Source organism: Periplaneta americana, chromosome 5 (genome assembly GCF_040183065.1).
Source record: "Periplaneta americana isolate PAMFEO1 chromosome 5, P.americana_PAMFEO1_priV1, whole genome shotgun sequence".
Lineage (NCBI taxonomy): Eukaryota > Metazoa > Arthropoda > Insecta > Blattodea > Blattidae > Periplaneta > Periplaneta americana.
The window spans coordinates 128,950,109-128,963,080 of record NC_091121.1 but is presented as its reverse complement, the minus strand read 5'-3'; the positions used below and the strand labels follow the sequence as shown (position 1 = coordinate 128,963,080).

The 12,972-nt window shown below is 33.9% G+C and overlaps 1 protein-coding gene across 4 annotated transcripts in view; it reads right to left on the bottom strand.

The window, feature by feature from the left end:
- Positions 1 to 12,972, bottom strand: part of Polr1C (RNA polymerase I and III subunit C) — a 90,952-nt gene that overhangs the window by 60,275 nt on the left and 17,705 nt on the right. For all 4 annotated transcript variants that reach the window (XM_069826624.1, XM_069826625.1, XM_069826626.1 and 1 more), the window contains exon 4: positions 898 to 1,030. In XM_069826624.1, coding sequence (XP_069682725.1) covers positions 898 to 1,030 — 133 coding nt within the window. The remainder of the gene's footprint in view (positions 1 to 897; positions 1,031 to 12,972) is intronic.

The following is a 12,972-nucleotide window of genomic DNA, read 5'->3' as shown; positions in this document are numbered from 1 at the left end:
CTCATCAAGAATATAACCAAGGATATGGGATTGTCAAAATCAGGACAGTCGAATCAAGACAGTTGGTTATCCTTGTGAATATACATTGTTGCAACATGTTTTCTTTATTTTTGTACATGTTCAAGAGTAATAATATGATTTCTAACTACACCAAAGTGTAAAATTTAAGGTAATAATATGATTTCTAACTACACCAAAGTGTAAAATTTAAGTGTGCATTAGTGAATCTTACATAACAAAAACACAAGATTTATCCTAGATCTTCCCATTCACATGTTTTTTGAATGTTGAAAGTAGATCCTATAGTACAGATTATTGTCTAGCGGTATATAAGAAGTACTTGTGATAACAGTCAGGTTTTTCCAGGATAGTCTAATATACTATATAAAAATATGTTTTTTTTTCTTATACTGGGATACAAGAGTAATGATGAAAATCACATATGTCAATCACAATTAGAAAGCAACAACAGCATATTATTTTTTTCTTATTATTTCTCAATACATATTATTTCCTATGTATTGCACCAACTTTTATTACATAAAAATTCTAGTCTACTGTCCATCATCCAAATTGAGCAACCACAAGCAATAAGAGATATCAACTGATACCTTCTTCTGTCCCAAATTTTTCTTCTGTTCGCACCTCAATATTATACTATTATATTTCATTTGCATCACTTCCAGATAAAGCATAATATAGTACTGTATATGAACAAAATCCATCCTATACTTTAGAAGAATTACTGTACACAAACAAAATCGTATGCCAGATACTTAAATCATGTAAATCCATGAGAATATTAACACCATTTTTGGAGCATCACAATAATAATCCCTTTTCAGTATAACATAAGAATGTATTTTCTGCAATTCACTATTTTCTATATCAACATACCTGGCTGTCTGTACTCAAAGAGACGTGGATCAGCTTTCAACGGAATAAGGCCCAGTCTGTGAGCTAACACTTCATCTTGCAGTAATGAGGTATTGTTATAAACAAACACTTTCTCTATGGCCATACTAGGAACCTATTAGGACAAGACAGTAAAGTTAGTTCAACAAATTCTGATAATGAATTCATGCTAAGATTGATTTGTACAGTCTGAATGCTAGCACAAGCAGGGTTGTGTCAAATGCTCTAACCAGGTTATTTATTACCTTTTAAACGTACTAGTGATATTCATGAAGGATATCTGGGAAAACAAAGAGTATCTCATTGCTTTTGAATACTATTACACTAAAGAACAAAACCTTCAATTTTGGTTTACAACTGCAGAACCTTTCATTGTCAAGAATTAATAATACACATCATTTACCGTTACAGAATGAAACAAAATAAGTGAAGAAGACAAAACTCACTTGTGATAAAGAATTTTGTGAATTTTGCTGTAGCTAAGCATAAAATATTTCCCTGCGTTAAGTTACATTAGGTTAAAGGAGTTGGCAATTTAAAAAACTCAATTTTCACTAAGAAATGCACTGAAAAGATCACACTTTGACAAGAACCGAAAAAACCGGAAGTCTCTGCGATTTCTAGAACCAGAAATATATCTCTTAGTGATGCAAGCCATTTCAGACCATAACGTCACAAGTGGCTTGCCTCTCATTAAGCCAGATCCTACTCATTTAAATAAACAATGTGGTACTAATTGCTTTGGTGTGTATTTATGGTCTTCTTTATTCTTCATAATAAATTATTCAAATCAGCTTCACAGGAAGCTATACCTGAAAGCTAGATTTGCAAACATGGATAATGTTCTCCAAATATGTTTGAACCAGAAGTCGACGAGAACAAAGACCTTGAACAAGATAACAGAAGACTTGAGCTACGAAAAAAATAGACGAAACAACATAAACTAGTGAGAAGCATGCATAATTTATGTCACACACAGAAGAAAATCTGTAAAAAAGGTAAAGGTATCCCAGTCACATGCCATGAAGGCACTTGGGGGGCATGGAAGTAGAGCCCCATGCTTTCCATGACCTCGGTACTAGAGTAAGGTGGTGTGGTCGGCACCATGCTCTGACCACCTTTTACCCCCGGGAGAGACCCGGTACTCAATTTTATAGGAGGCTGGGTGAACCTTGGGGCCGTTCTGAAAGTTTGGCAACGAGAAAAATCCCGTCACCACTCAAGATCGAACCCTGAACCTTCCAGTCCATAGCCAACTGTTCTACCAACTGAGCTACCCGGCCACCCAAAGAAAATCTGTACTGCCATGAAAGTGAACTTGCAAGGGAGTGTTGAATACATAACCAGCCACATCAACTTCAATAGCATTATTTTAAATTTAGACACTCTAAACACACAAAGATGGTGCACGCTATAACAGATTTTGAAAGATAAGAACTAAATAATATTACGAATAAGGAAGGTATTACAATTTGTGTCGTACAGACAATTTGTCTTCTGGATTAATTCTTGGACATCACTATGGGGGGGAGGGGGGATAGGAAAGTACTTCCTTCATATGTCACAGGTAAGATTAAAAGGAAATACCCAGAATCGAATGGGATATACCAGAGTTTTTAACCCGAAGAGGGCAGAGAAATTGTGTATTTTGATTAGTTAGTTAATGGGGTTTTAAAAAAAGTGCATCAGCTACTATGGCCATTTGCGCTCTTATCTGTAATTCTTTAAAAAAGGAAAAACACAAATTAAAATCAGGTACACAAATACATTAGTGGCAAGGTGATTCGTTAAAAATTAGAAAAATGGGCAAGTATTAGCAGTGAGGGAAGTTGGAAAAAAAACCAGAGGCGGTATGCTACCCCAAGATTTTCGCCTGGCATACCTCGATTTAAAAAAGGCATACCCTCTCCCTTACAACATACACATACATGATGTATACAATAAATTGTTTCGTGTGGTCAGTAAATGAATCTTTGGAGCTTATGCAACTCATTAAATTTCTTAATAAAATAATTTCAGTTATTTACTAGATTATTCTGCAATAGCCATTGAGGCTTACCATTTAAAATAATGTTAAAGCTTCAAAATGCCTTACTTAATTATTAATAAAAAGTGCAACAATAAAAAAAATGAGCCACTAAACTGGCAACAATGGCCACTACAAGCTACAGACCATAGCCTTCTATACTTGAAATACTAGCCTTTTAAGCATTCCAGAGGTTGATTTATCAAATAAACGTGTCTAAATACACACTGAATTCAGTTGTAGAAGGCTGTGGTTTAGAATTACGAAGCAAACAGATAGGCTATGAAGAAGTGTAAAACAAATTTTTACGAATCACATTTTTTCAGTGACGGTATGTTTCTGGTTTCTATGGCCGGTATTCCATACTGGCGCATACAGGCTCACGTTCCTCACTGAGTATTAGACCCTAGGCAGTGTTTAAAAAGGAACCATAAAATAATAATACAAATACCACCAGAAACAAATTATATGGCAATTTCAAAACAAAATTCTGTAAAATATTCGGATGTAGAAGGTCCAAAATGTCAAGTATAAGTAAAACAAATATAAAACAACAAAAGTAACCTCCAGATGTAAAGGGTCTGGAAGGCAAGTAAGAACAGGTCAATAAAATCCAAATCACATTATGAAGTTCTTTTACTGAATAAAAATCTCATAACTGCATTTGCACAATTAAGATCATTTCCAAGAGCATCACGTAGTGCCAGCCTAATTGCAATTGATTCCAAACAAGGTCATATTTTCTATAAACACAGTAAAATATGTTCAACTGTAACCGGTACATGACATACATCACACTCTGATTGAAGCTTGCCACATATAAGATGACCATGTGTCAGACAACAGTGGCCAATCCTCACCAGTAAGTAAAACTTCTTCGTGTCGTGACAAATTCTTGTGGACAAATTCCAGACTATTCTTGATACTTCACAATTTATTTCCCTCTTGTGCAGACCATTCTCCTTCCCATTGGCACCATATTTTACTTGTATATATCTTCCCACCTCTTGCATCATTATACCAAAGAGCCATTCATAGCACCGTCCCTAGCTGCAGCATCTGCTATTTTGATTAGGCACTTCGGAATTTTTAATGGCTTCGTATTTGAAACGATTATTATTGAAACCAAATAAGTAACAAATAAATATTTTTTCTTTTCTAGCTGTTTATAATTTTTCAGTCTACGATCCATTGTTTGCTACTGAAATGAAAAAAGTTACGCCTCTTGTTGTGGGATTTTCAGTAGTGCATTAGCAGGTGATTAATTTGGTTGCAACAATAATCTATTTATTTTTAAACACGTTTAATGATTAATACGCAATGTTGTTTTTATTGAAGAGAGAGACTTTTAACAATAAAAATAGTTTTATATAATCTGTTTTTAACATATCAACTTACTAATTATCTATAAAATTAAATCAATAATCAGTAATCAACATTTTTTCACAAATTACTGTCATTATATTCTAGAAGCCTGCCATCTATCCGCAATATGTGGAACCTGAATCACACAAGTGAAGTGGATAGGGATTAGATACATACAGACATATTCTAGAAGCAGAAAGGCTTGTTTTCAGAGCAAGAGGTCTAAATTAGAGCAATTTTATTATCTCTCTCTCATAAGACAATGAAAATGAGCCTTATGACAACAACAGACCAAATACTCCTCACTTAGTAATTTCTTCCCATGAGGTTGGTAGGTTTTTCAAGTGTAGGGTGGTCACACTGGAGAGGTTATTCTTAATTCTTTGCGATAGCAGCAGCAGCAGTAGTAGTAGGTTTATTTTGCCTGGCAGAGTTAGGGCCATGAGGCCTTCTCTTCCACTCAACCAGGTTTCAATAATATACATAAATGATGGGCGATCATAAGAGTACAAGTCAAAAAACCTTATTTTACAGGAGAGCAAAAAAACTGTTTAACATCGTACATGATTTTGAAGATTTATTTTATACTGTTATGTGCATCAGAGAATGCGGCATTCTACAGCAGGTTTTGACTTGTACTCTTTTTACCAGACATAGTTATCGAGCTGATGATGACAAAACCGTATATATCTCAATTTCGCCAAAAATTGACTTCTACTCTTATGATCGCCCATCAAAGAAATACAAAATTAGATTACAAAACAACACAAAAGAAAATACCTTAGAAATTACATATAGTCAAGATCAGTTACATAATATAAAATTACAAATAGTCAAGATTGGTTACATAATACATAAAATAAAGTAGAAAATTACACATAATCAAAATCAGTTACATAACATAAGGGGAAAAAAACACGCGCGCGCGCGCGCACGCACGCACACACACAAAAATTTATAAGACCTAAAATGCTCGAGATAAATTCGACGATTAATTCACTTGAGATGCTGTATATTATACAGTTAATAGACTAATAGGAGAATACATGTGGGTTATAAGACATAAAATGTTGATTAGCAAAGTCGTGCTAAATGGCATACAAATACAAATGATTAAGTAATATATCAAGATAATAAAATATGTGATAACAATGTAGATTTAGACCTATTTTTAATAAAGTATTGTATAACTGTATTTATTGTCATTTAAGTCCCTTGATTGTAAAGGTAATTTTAAAAAATTCAGCTCTTTTCAATTTTTGAAGCAGTTTTGGCATCTAAAAATCATGGCAATCACAAATATGTAAGAGACGATTTCTTTTTTTATCTTGACTATAGTGGCATGTCCCCAAAATTAATTGTTGAATTTTATTGGCAATGTAAATATGTTTCATTAAAATTTTTGTCTTTGATGCATGACATGACACATTCAATGTATGATTAATTTACATTTATTTGAGAACTTTTATCTTTAAAACTGGTATTACAAATTAATAGGGTATCTTGAATAACAATGCATGTTTTCTATTGATTCAGGATGAGGCACATAAGCTATACATCAGGTAAGTTTATGGGTCATCGCCAAGAGAAGATTGTTACTTGAAAACAATAGTCATACAGACTTTGAAGGTGGTTCAAGTGATGAATGTTCCAGAAAGTAGTGTATCAAGAAATGGATATTTCACCTCATCTTTTCAAATAGTAACAAAAAATAAATGCAATTTTTATTTCTCGTATGAAAGTTAGTCATATTAGTGAGTGGTTTGTATGCCAGATTGAACTAACTACATTTTGTGTGAGTATGGCTCTATGTGTTGAGTTACAGTTTTTGACTCCAGGCTTTTACGTATTGAGGTATGTTATTTTTAATACATAATTATAATACCAGGAGGCTAGGCAGATAGGTAGATGTACTTGGTTCACTCTGGCAGTAGAAATTCTTAATAATTTCTTACGCCTACATACAGTGATGTCAAAAACTTTTTCCTTACATTTTTATTGTATCTTGTTTTTTTGACTATACCATACAGGCTTTGCTTAATGGTAAGTTTTAATTGCCATGGTAATATTTTACACTGCATAGGTACAATCAGGACATAGTTAAAAATGCAAGGAAAAAGTTTTTGATGTCACTTTAGTACCATAGTATAGGTAGTCTATTCATACAGTAAGGAAACTTCGCCACTTTTTCTGTCAGACAGACATGCGCGCGCGCACAGCCAGCGATGCAAGCAGCAAATAACTAACACTACTAGAAACTCGGCAGTTTATATGTTATGGTCATGATAAAAAGGCGAAAGATTTATTAGAATAATGAGGGTTTCAAAGGGACGGTATTGTTCAGGCTTTAAACTGTAGCAACAACAAAGGACTGAAACACTGAATTGCATTTTTTCGCTTTCTCCAAAGATAAAAAAAAATCCATATGTAGACTATTTTAGTGTAGGCCTACTGCCTTACGCATGACATGTGTTCTTAACGTGGTTAAGCATTGAGTTATCTTTTTATTTCATTTAATTGATAAGTTAAATCATGCTGTAATGATTTTTATGTAAAAAATGAGTTAAGCTTATCAATTTTCAGCGAGAGAACTTGCTAAAATAAAATATAAAATATTTGAGTGCAAATTGCTGTCCATGCACGGAACACTTCGAGAACATCCAGTTTATGAATTTCAATAGCAACATATTTTTTTTTAAACTGTTATAAGCAAGACAGCTCAGACAGTAATGTTTGAGACTCACATTCGGGAGGTCCCAGGTTCGATATTCCTAATATTGTGTCTACTGCATGAATAACAAATGTACTTTTTATTGATTAATTTCTTTTTGTCTCATTCAGTTTTTTGTTTCATGTTTGCTTTCCTGATTTTCGTCAATCATTTTAATTTGTTTATGTGTACTTGATTATCTATTTACGTATATAAAGAACATTTCTCATCGTGATAAGGTGCATTTTCATTATTTTTATTTGCCATAGTGAACCAATCCGACATTATAATAAACAAATACATGTCATTCCGAGAGCAATCGTGCTCCAACATCTAAGAATACACAAACACAATAAGGATAACACAGAGGTTATAAATTAATCAGTAAATAAACATTTTCTGTCATTGTTATTTTTACATTTCAAAAGAAACTTTAAAGTTGAATACTGAAAAACGTTAAAAACGTATTTGGTTCGCTCTGGCTTCAGACCCTCCAAATGTAGTCTTCTACAACAGGAAGAAAATAATGGAAAACTATTCAACAGTGTCCCTTGGGATTTTTTTATTTTGTCTTAAAGTATACAAAACATACAATGTTTCTAACATCGAATCTAGCTTCGTGTTCATGTGAACAAAGGGTGACAAGGTGACATCACAAATAACAGATGAAGTCTATAGAATCTGGGTAACGATTTATGTAATTTCTTGAACTCACTTGCAATTGCATATAACAGGGGTACATAGGCCTACACTGTCCTTCTCCTAAGGTACTAATATATATGCATGGTTTATTCAGGTTAGTTGTGATTTGTTCAGGCCAGTTTTGATTTACTTAGGTTAGTTTAATTTGTTTACGTTATTTTTTGGTTTGTTTAGGTAATTTTTGGTTTCCTCAGGCTAGTTTTTAATTTGCTTACATAATTTTTGGTTTGATGAGTTTAGGTTTGTTTTCCTAAGGCCAGTTTTAGTTTCTTTAGATAAGTTTTGATTTTATCAGGGTAGGTTTAATTTACGTGACTTTTGATTGGTTTAGATGTGCGTGTGTGGGTGACTGTTTATCTAAAACTCAAGATATAACAATGAAGTTATCTTCCTTCTTGCTTTCCAGTATTTGGGCATAAGATCCACGAAAGTCTCGCAATTTTCCAGGTGTTCCTTTGTGTATAACAAGAGTTTAGAAGTCACTAGGCCAATTCAATGAAGGTGTTTACTGAGGCAATCGTGACCAGTAACCAAACTGAACATAGCCACAGCAGATTTTGGCCAGGAATTAATTTTAAATCTTTTAACGAATTTTTCAATCTTGAACATGCATTGAATTGTTGTAACAGTTGGAGTTTATTCTCCTTTTTTATAACTCACTTAATAGGTTCGTATGAAAATTTGTACTTTATTTTTATGTTAATTTCAGTTCCATTCTTCGATAACACAACAGCTTTCTCATTACCATTCAGCCCACAGGGACTGAGATCCACTGGAAATGGTCCATATTGCAGCTTTACGATGAGATACTGTAAGGTAAGGATTTTTTTTTTTGAGTAACCAAACAAATATATTTCGCAGTGATGTGTAAATGGCTTCAAACTCGCCACCAAATTCGTTGTATATCTGCCAACAATTATTTTTATATAAGGAATAGCATATGCAAGTAGCCTCTGCTCCAGCTTCATCTTATACCATGAGAGAACCATCTGTTTAAATGTACAACCAATCTTTTTATGAATATCTTCTGATTGTTTCCAGAGTAATGGCCCTTGCTTTCTCAGGATTTATATCTCTCTTGTTGAAGATTTCATCAAAAACAAAGCAACAGTTCACTTTTGCAATGCAAATTGGACTATACTGTGATACCAAGTTTTCTTTTTCAATTGGTATTTCTAGATTTTCTCAAAGTTCTAATACTTATATGAATTAATTTTGGGTCTTCAGTGTAAATAAAAATTGCTGAGCAATCTTATATGTTCTGTTTTCTAACAATGACTAAAATCTCTCGAGTTCCATTGTAAAACCAGTACCAGTATTTTCATGGTTTCGTCCTTTTCCACTCGAATCCATTCTCATCTGGAGGTCCAAAAAGGGATTATTGCTCCTGAATATTTGAGACACAATATGTTCATGAGCAGATTAAAACTATTTTATTTGAAGACACCCTGTTTTTACGAGTCTGCAGTTGTATTGTCCAAACTCAACCCAAAATATGGAGTTCTACAACTGGTTTTGGTCAATGGATCCATAGGACATATATCCATTTTTATGTGACTTAGTTCATGGAGGTCGCAGCTTTCTAGCAGCTCAGAACAACACGAGCCATTCATGCTGAAACAATGTTGCCTATTTGTATTTGTTAAGACTCAGTCTCTGTTAGTGGTGGTAATTAAAATATTACATGATTATACAGTAAAATCTTAGTATAACCTATGTCAGAAAATATTATTATTTATATTTTATTTTGAGAAGTACGTTATAATGAAAAGAGGAAATTTTATCCAAACGAAGTTGTTTTGATTCTACATTAGATAATACAGAGTTATTCTACAACATATCTTATCTTTCATTAATTTACTAAGCTGTGTTTACTATTCATGTAAGATTTAACAAACTCAAGAAACTCTCTATGCGTATACAAAAGGTAACTAATATGATATGATATGATTTACTGTCCATAACTCACTTTGTTCTGCTGGTCCTTCAAATTCTTGTACACAGGTCAGCATTTCCTTTCATTACATTATTTTTAACATTTCTTTACATGTTTAGTGACCAATTTTGTCCCTCACTCTTATTATTCATAATCTTTATCACTCTTTCTTTCTTATCACTTACTTTCCTTTCCCCATCAACTCACCTATTTCCTTTGTATCAATACCTCCATACTACTAAACTACTTCCTTTACATTTACTACTTCTATTCCTACCTTTATCTTGTATCCATTTCTATTTACATTTAATTCTTTCTACTTTTTCTTTTTCCACTCATATAATTTACAATTGATAAATCTTCACTGCTTTTCATTTTCCAGTATATCTTCATTTATTAATTACTTCATTGCCACCCCTTCCCCCCCACCCCCGAGCCTTCTCCTTTCCTTGCCTTCACTAATCTTTAAAACTCGCTTTCTGACTTCTCTTACTTTCACATCAATTCACTATTTTCATTTCATACAAAATTTGGCTCTGATTGACTGGACGGTGTGACTTTTGGTGTTCCAAATAAGTACTTTAGTACGATTCTTGGCATCTCTCAGTGCAGTCCCTACCCAGAGATCCGATTGAGGGACTATTTTACCTCCGGAGAATTTTACACTGAGGGACTCCATGAATATAAACAGTGAAAGATATAATGGGACTGCGTTGGTGGTAACACAGCTTATGTGGGTACATCTACACCCCACCTCTGGCTACTAGCAACAGGCATCTATAATGAACACCGATCAAAATACCCCTCATTTCTCGTGAAAAACAATAACTGAATAGACTACAGTGGACTATAGTGGACTTTATGTTGTCAGCAAACAGCTGGATACATTAAGAAGATTGACTGATTTCATACAAAAAAAAAAAAATAAATATATGTTCTTCTCTCACTTCCTACATCACTTCACTATTTTCATTTGTTACCTTTACACTAATATTTTTACACTTTACATTATTTACAGAACTATGTTTTTCTCTCACTTTCTTCCCCACTATACTCCATCTTTTTTCTTTTAAATTTCCTGTGTTACTTGTTCAGTATAACTAATATACATATTGCTCATTTTTAAAACTGTAACAGAGAAAAATTATTTACTTTATAAAACATGTTACTATCTGCAACAAATATATACATGGTGCACAGTACAATGAACAAAATTTGAAAAAGTTAACTTTAGTTCGGTTTCTTTTCTTCAATAATTTATTTTCTACAAGCTCTTGCAGAATTTCACTCAATGACTTGAAAATCAATTATTCTTGCTAGAAGCAATGTAGGACCCTAGATCATATATGTAACAGATATGTCGGGCTTATAGGCTTTGAGGTTAACAACTTCTGTCAGGCTTACTATGCTGCCATCTAGTTGTTACATAAGGAGTCACGTCATAATTCCCATTTGAATTGCATTAGCGACTGTACTGCCATCTCGTGTTCGTTTACAGCGGACGGGTGGCGATCCTGGCGGTTGTTCTTTTCAAAGTGCTGCCGATTTTAACGTAGCGAGGAGTTATCTGTTACATATATGATCTAGGGTAGGACAAAGATCATACACTCACAAAATGCTGTACTTATGTACAATATTAGGTTTCCAGTAATCATATTCACAATAAAACAAAAAAAAAAAAAAACACATGGTACATGAACTCTGCAACCAACAATAGATGAAATAAATAAAGTTGCAGAATACAGTGAAACCTCTCCTTACGGACACCTCCAAGATACGGACACTCCTCATATACGGACAGATTTTTATGTCTCAACTGAAATAATGTAGAAATAATGATACATTTAACTCTCGTTTACGGACACTCTCAGACACGGACACGGACAGCTGTTTCACAGTCCTAAAGCTTGCTTTAGCTCCTGACTGCGGACAGAACTTGGATTTCAAGACCTAATGTGTTACAAGAATAGAAAATTTAGTTTTGAGAACTATACAGAAATTCCTTAAGATGAAAGAAGACAATAAGAGTCTCGTAGACTACCACTAGCCCAGCTGGCTACCCCTGGTTAGTTGGAAGCTGGTGGATAAACAAAGTCATAAAATTTAATCTGTCCGATGGGTCCAAGGTTTCCACGATCGTGAAATTGTATTCGCCACATGATGGGCTTAGTAGAATTATTCTCTTCACTTCAATCAGTTCTGTTTCCAGAGACATGGCACCTGAACATAAAGGTTAAGCTGAAAACTGTAAATTACAGTACTGCATAACTGTAGACCTAGAATAAAATTGCATGGCACAGTACTGTATTTTCCTTTTTCGGGCTTATCTACTGTAGTTCAAAGTTGCAAAGAATTTGCTGTAGTACAGTAGACTGTATTTAGAATTAAACTACAGTAATACATTTCATTTAAAGCGTGAAGGGATACATAATGCATATTATAAATTTACTGATAGATTGGGGAGTCTCCCTCCCAATAAAGGACACCTCTCACATGCAGACAGATTGTTACGTCCCTTCCATGTCTGTAAATGAGAGGTTTCACTGTATATAATATAGACTTTAAAATTTCGTATGTAATAATGAAAATAATCACAAGTAATGATAATGTAAAAATGAAATATCTTACTGAAAAGTACGCTAAACTGAAGTCCGTTATATTGAGACAATACTGTATATGAATGAAGTTATGTCAAATGCATTATAGCTGGAAAGACTTAACTGTGTCCACTGACTATTCCCACCTTCGTTTCTGTGTGATGCTCCTCTATGCCATGATAGGCCAGTATAGGCAATTAATTGTTGATCCAAGGGAGGTATTTCATTTCTCTCCTATCACCCATTTCTAACAGATATTCACCAATCTGCCAGGGAATGCTCCCTCCAACAGTTGCAGACTCAGGTCAGACAACCCCACTTTTGGATGCTTTGTCCCAGTGTCCCGAAAAACTTTCTCAAGATCCACAAATGTCCCGATTTATAAAATTGATTACTTGTTCATTATGAGAGTAGTTGGATTTGCACTAACTTTACATGTATACAAATCTTCTCCAAAAAGTCAACACCTCATTGATTAGTAAGAAAGAGATTCAGTTAAAATAATCACATTTCAACTTAAATACTTTATGTTGGCTCTCCTATTTCCGACAACTGTGATGAAAATAATGTCATTATTCATTCATTTAGTGTTCTTCCCAAGGGCAAACCCAGCTTTCTCCAATCTTTCCTATTTCCTGTCTTCCTCTTTGTCTCATATGATCCGTATATCTTAATGTCGACTATCATCTGATATCTTCTTCTGCCCCAAACTCTTCTCCCT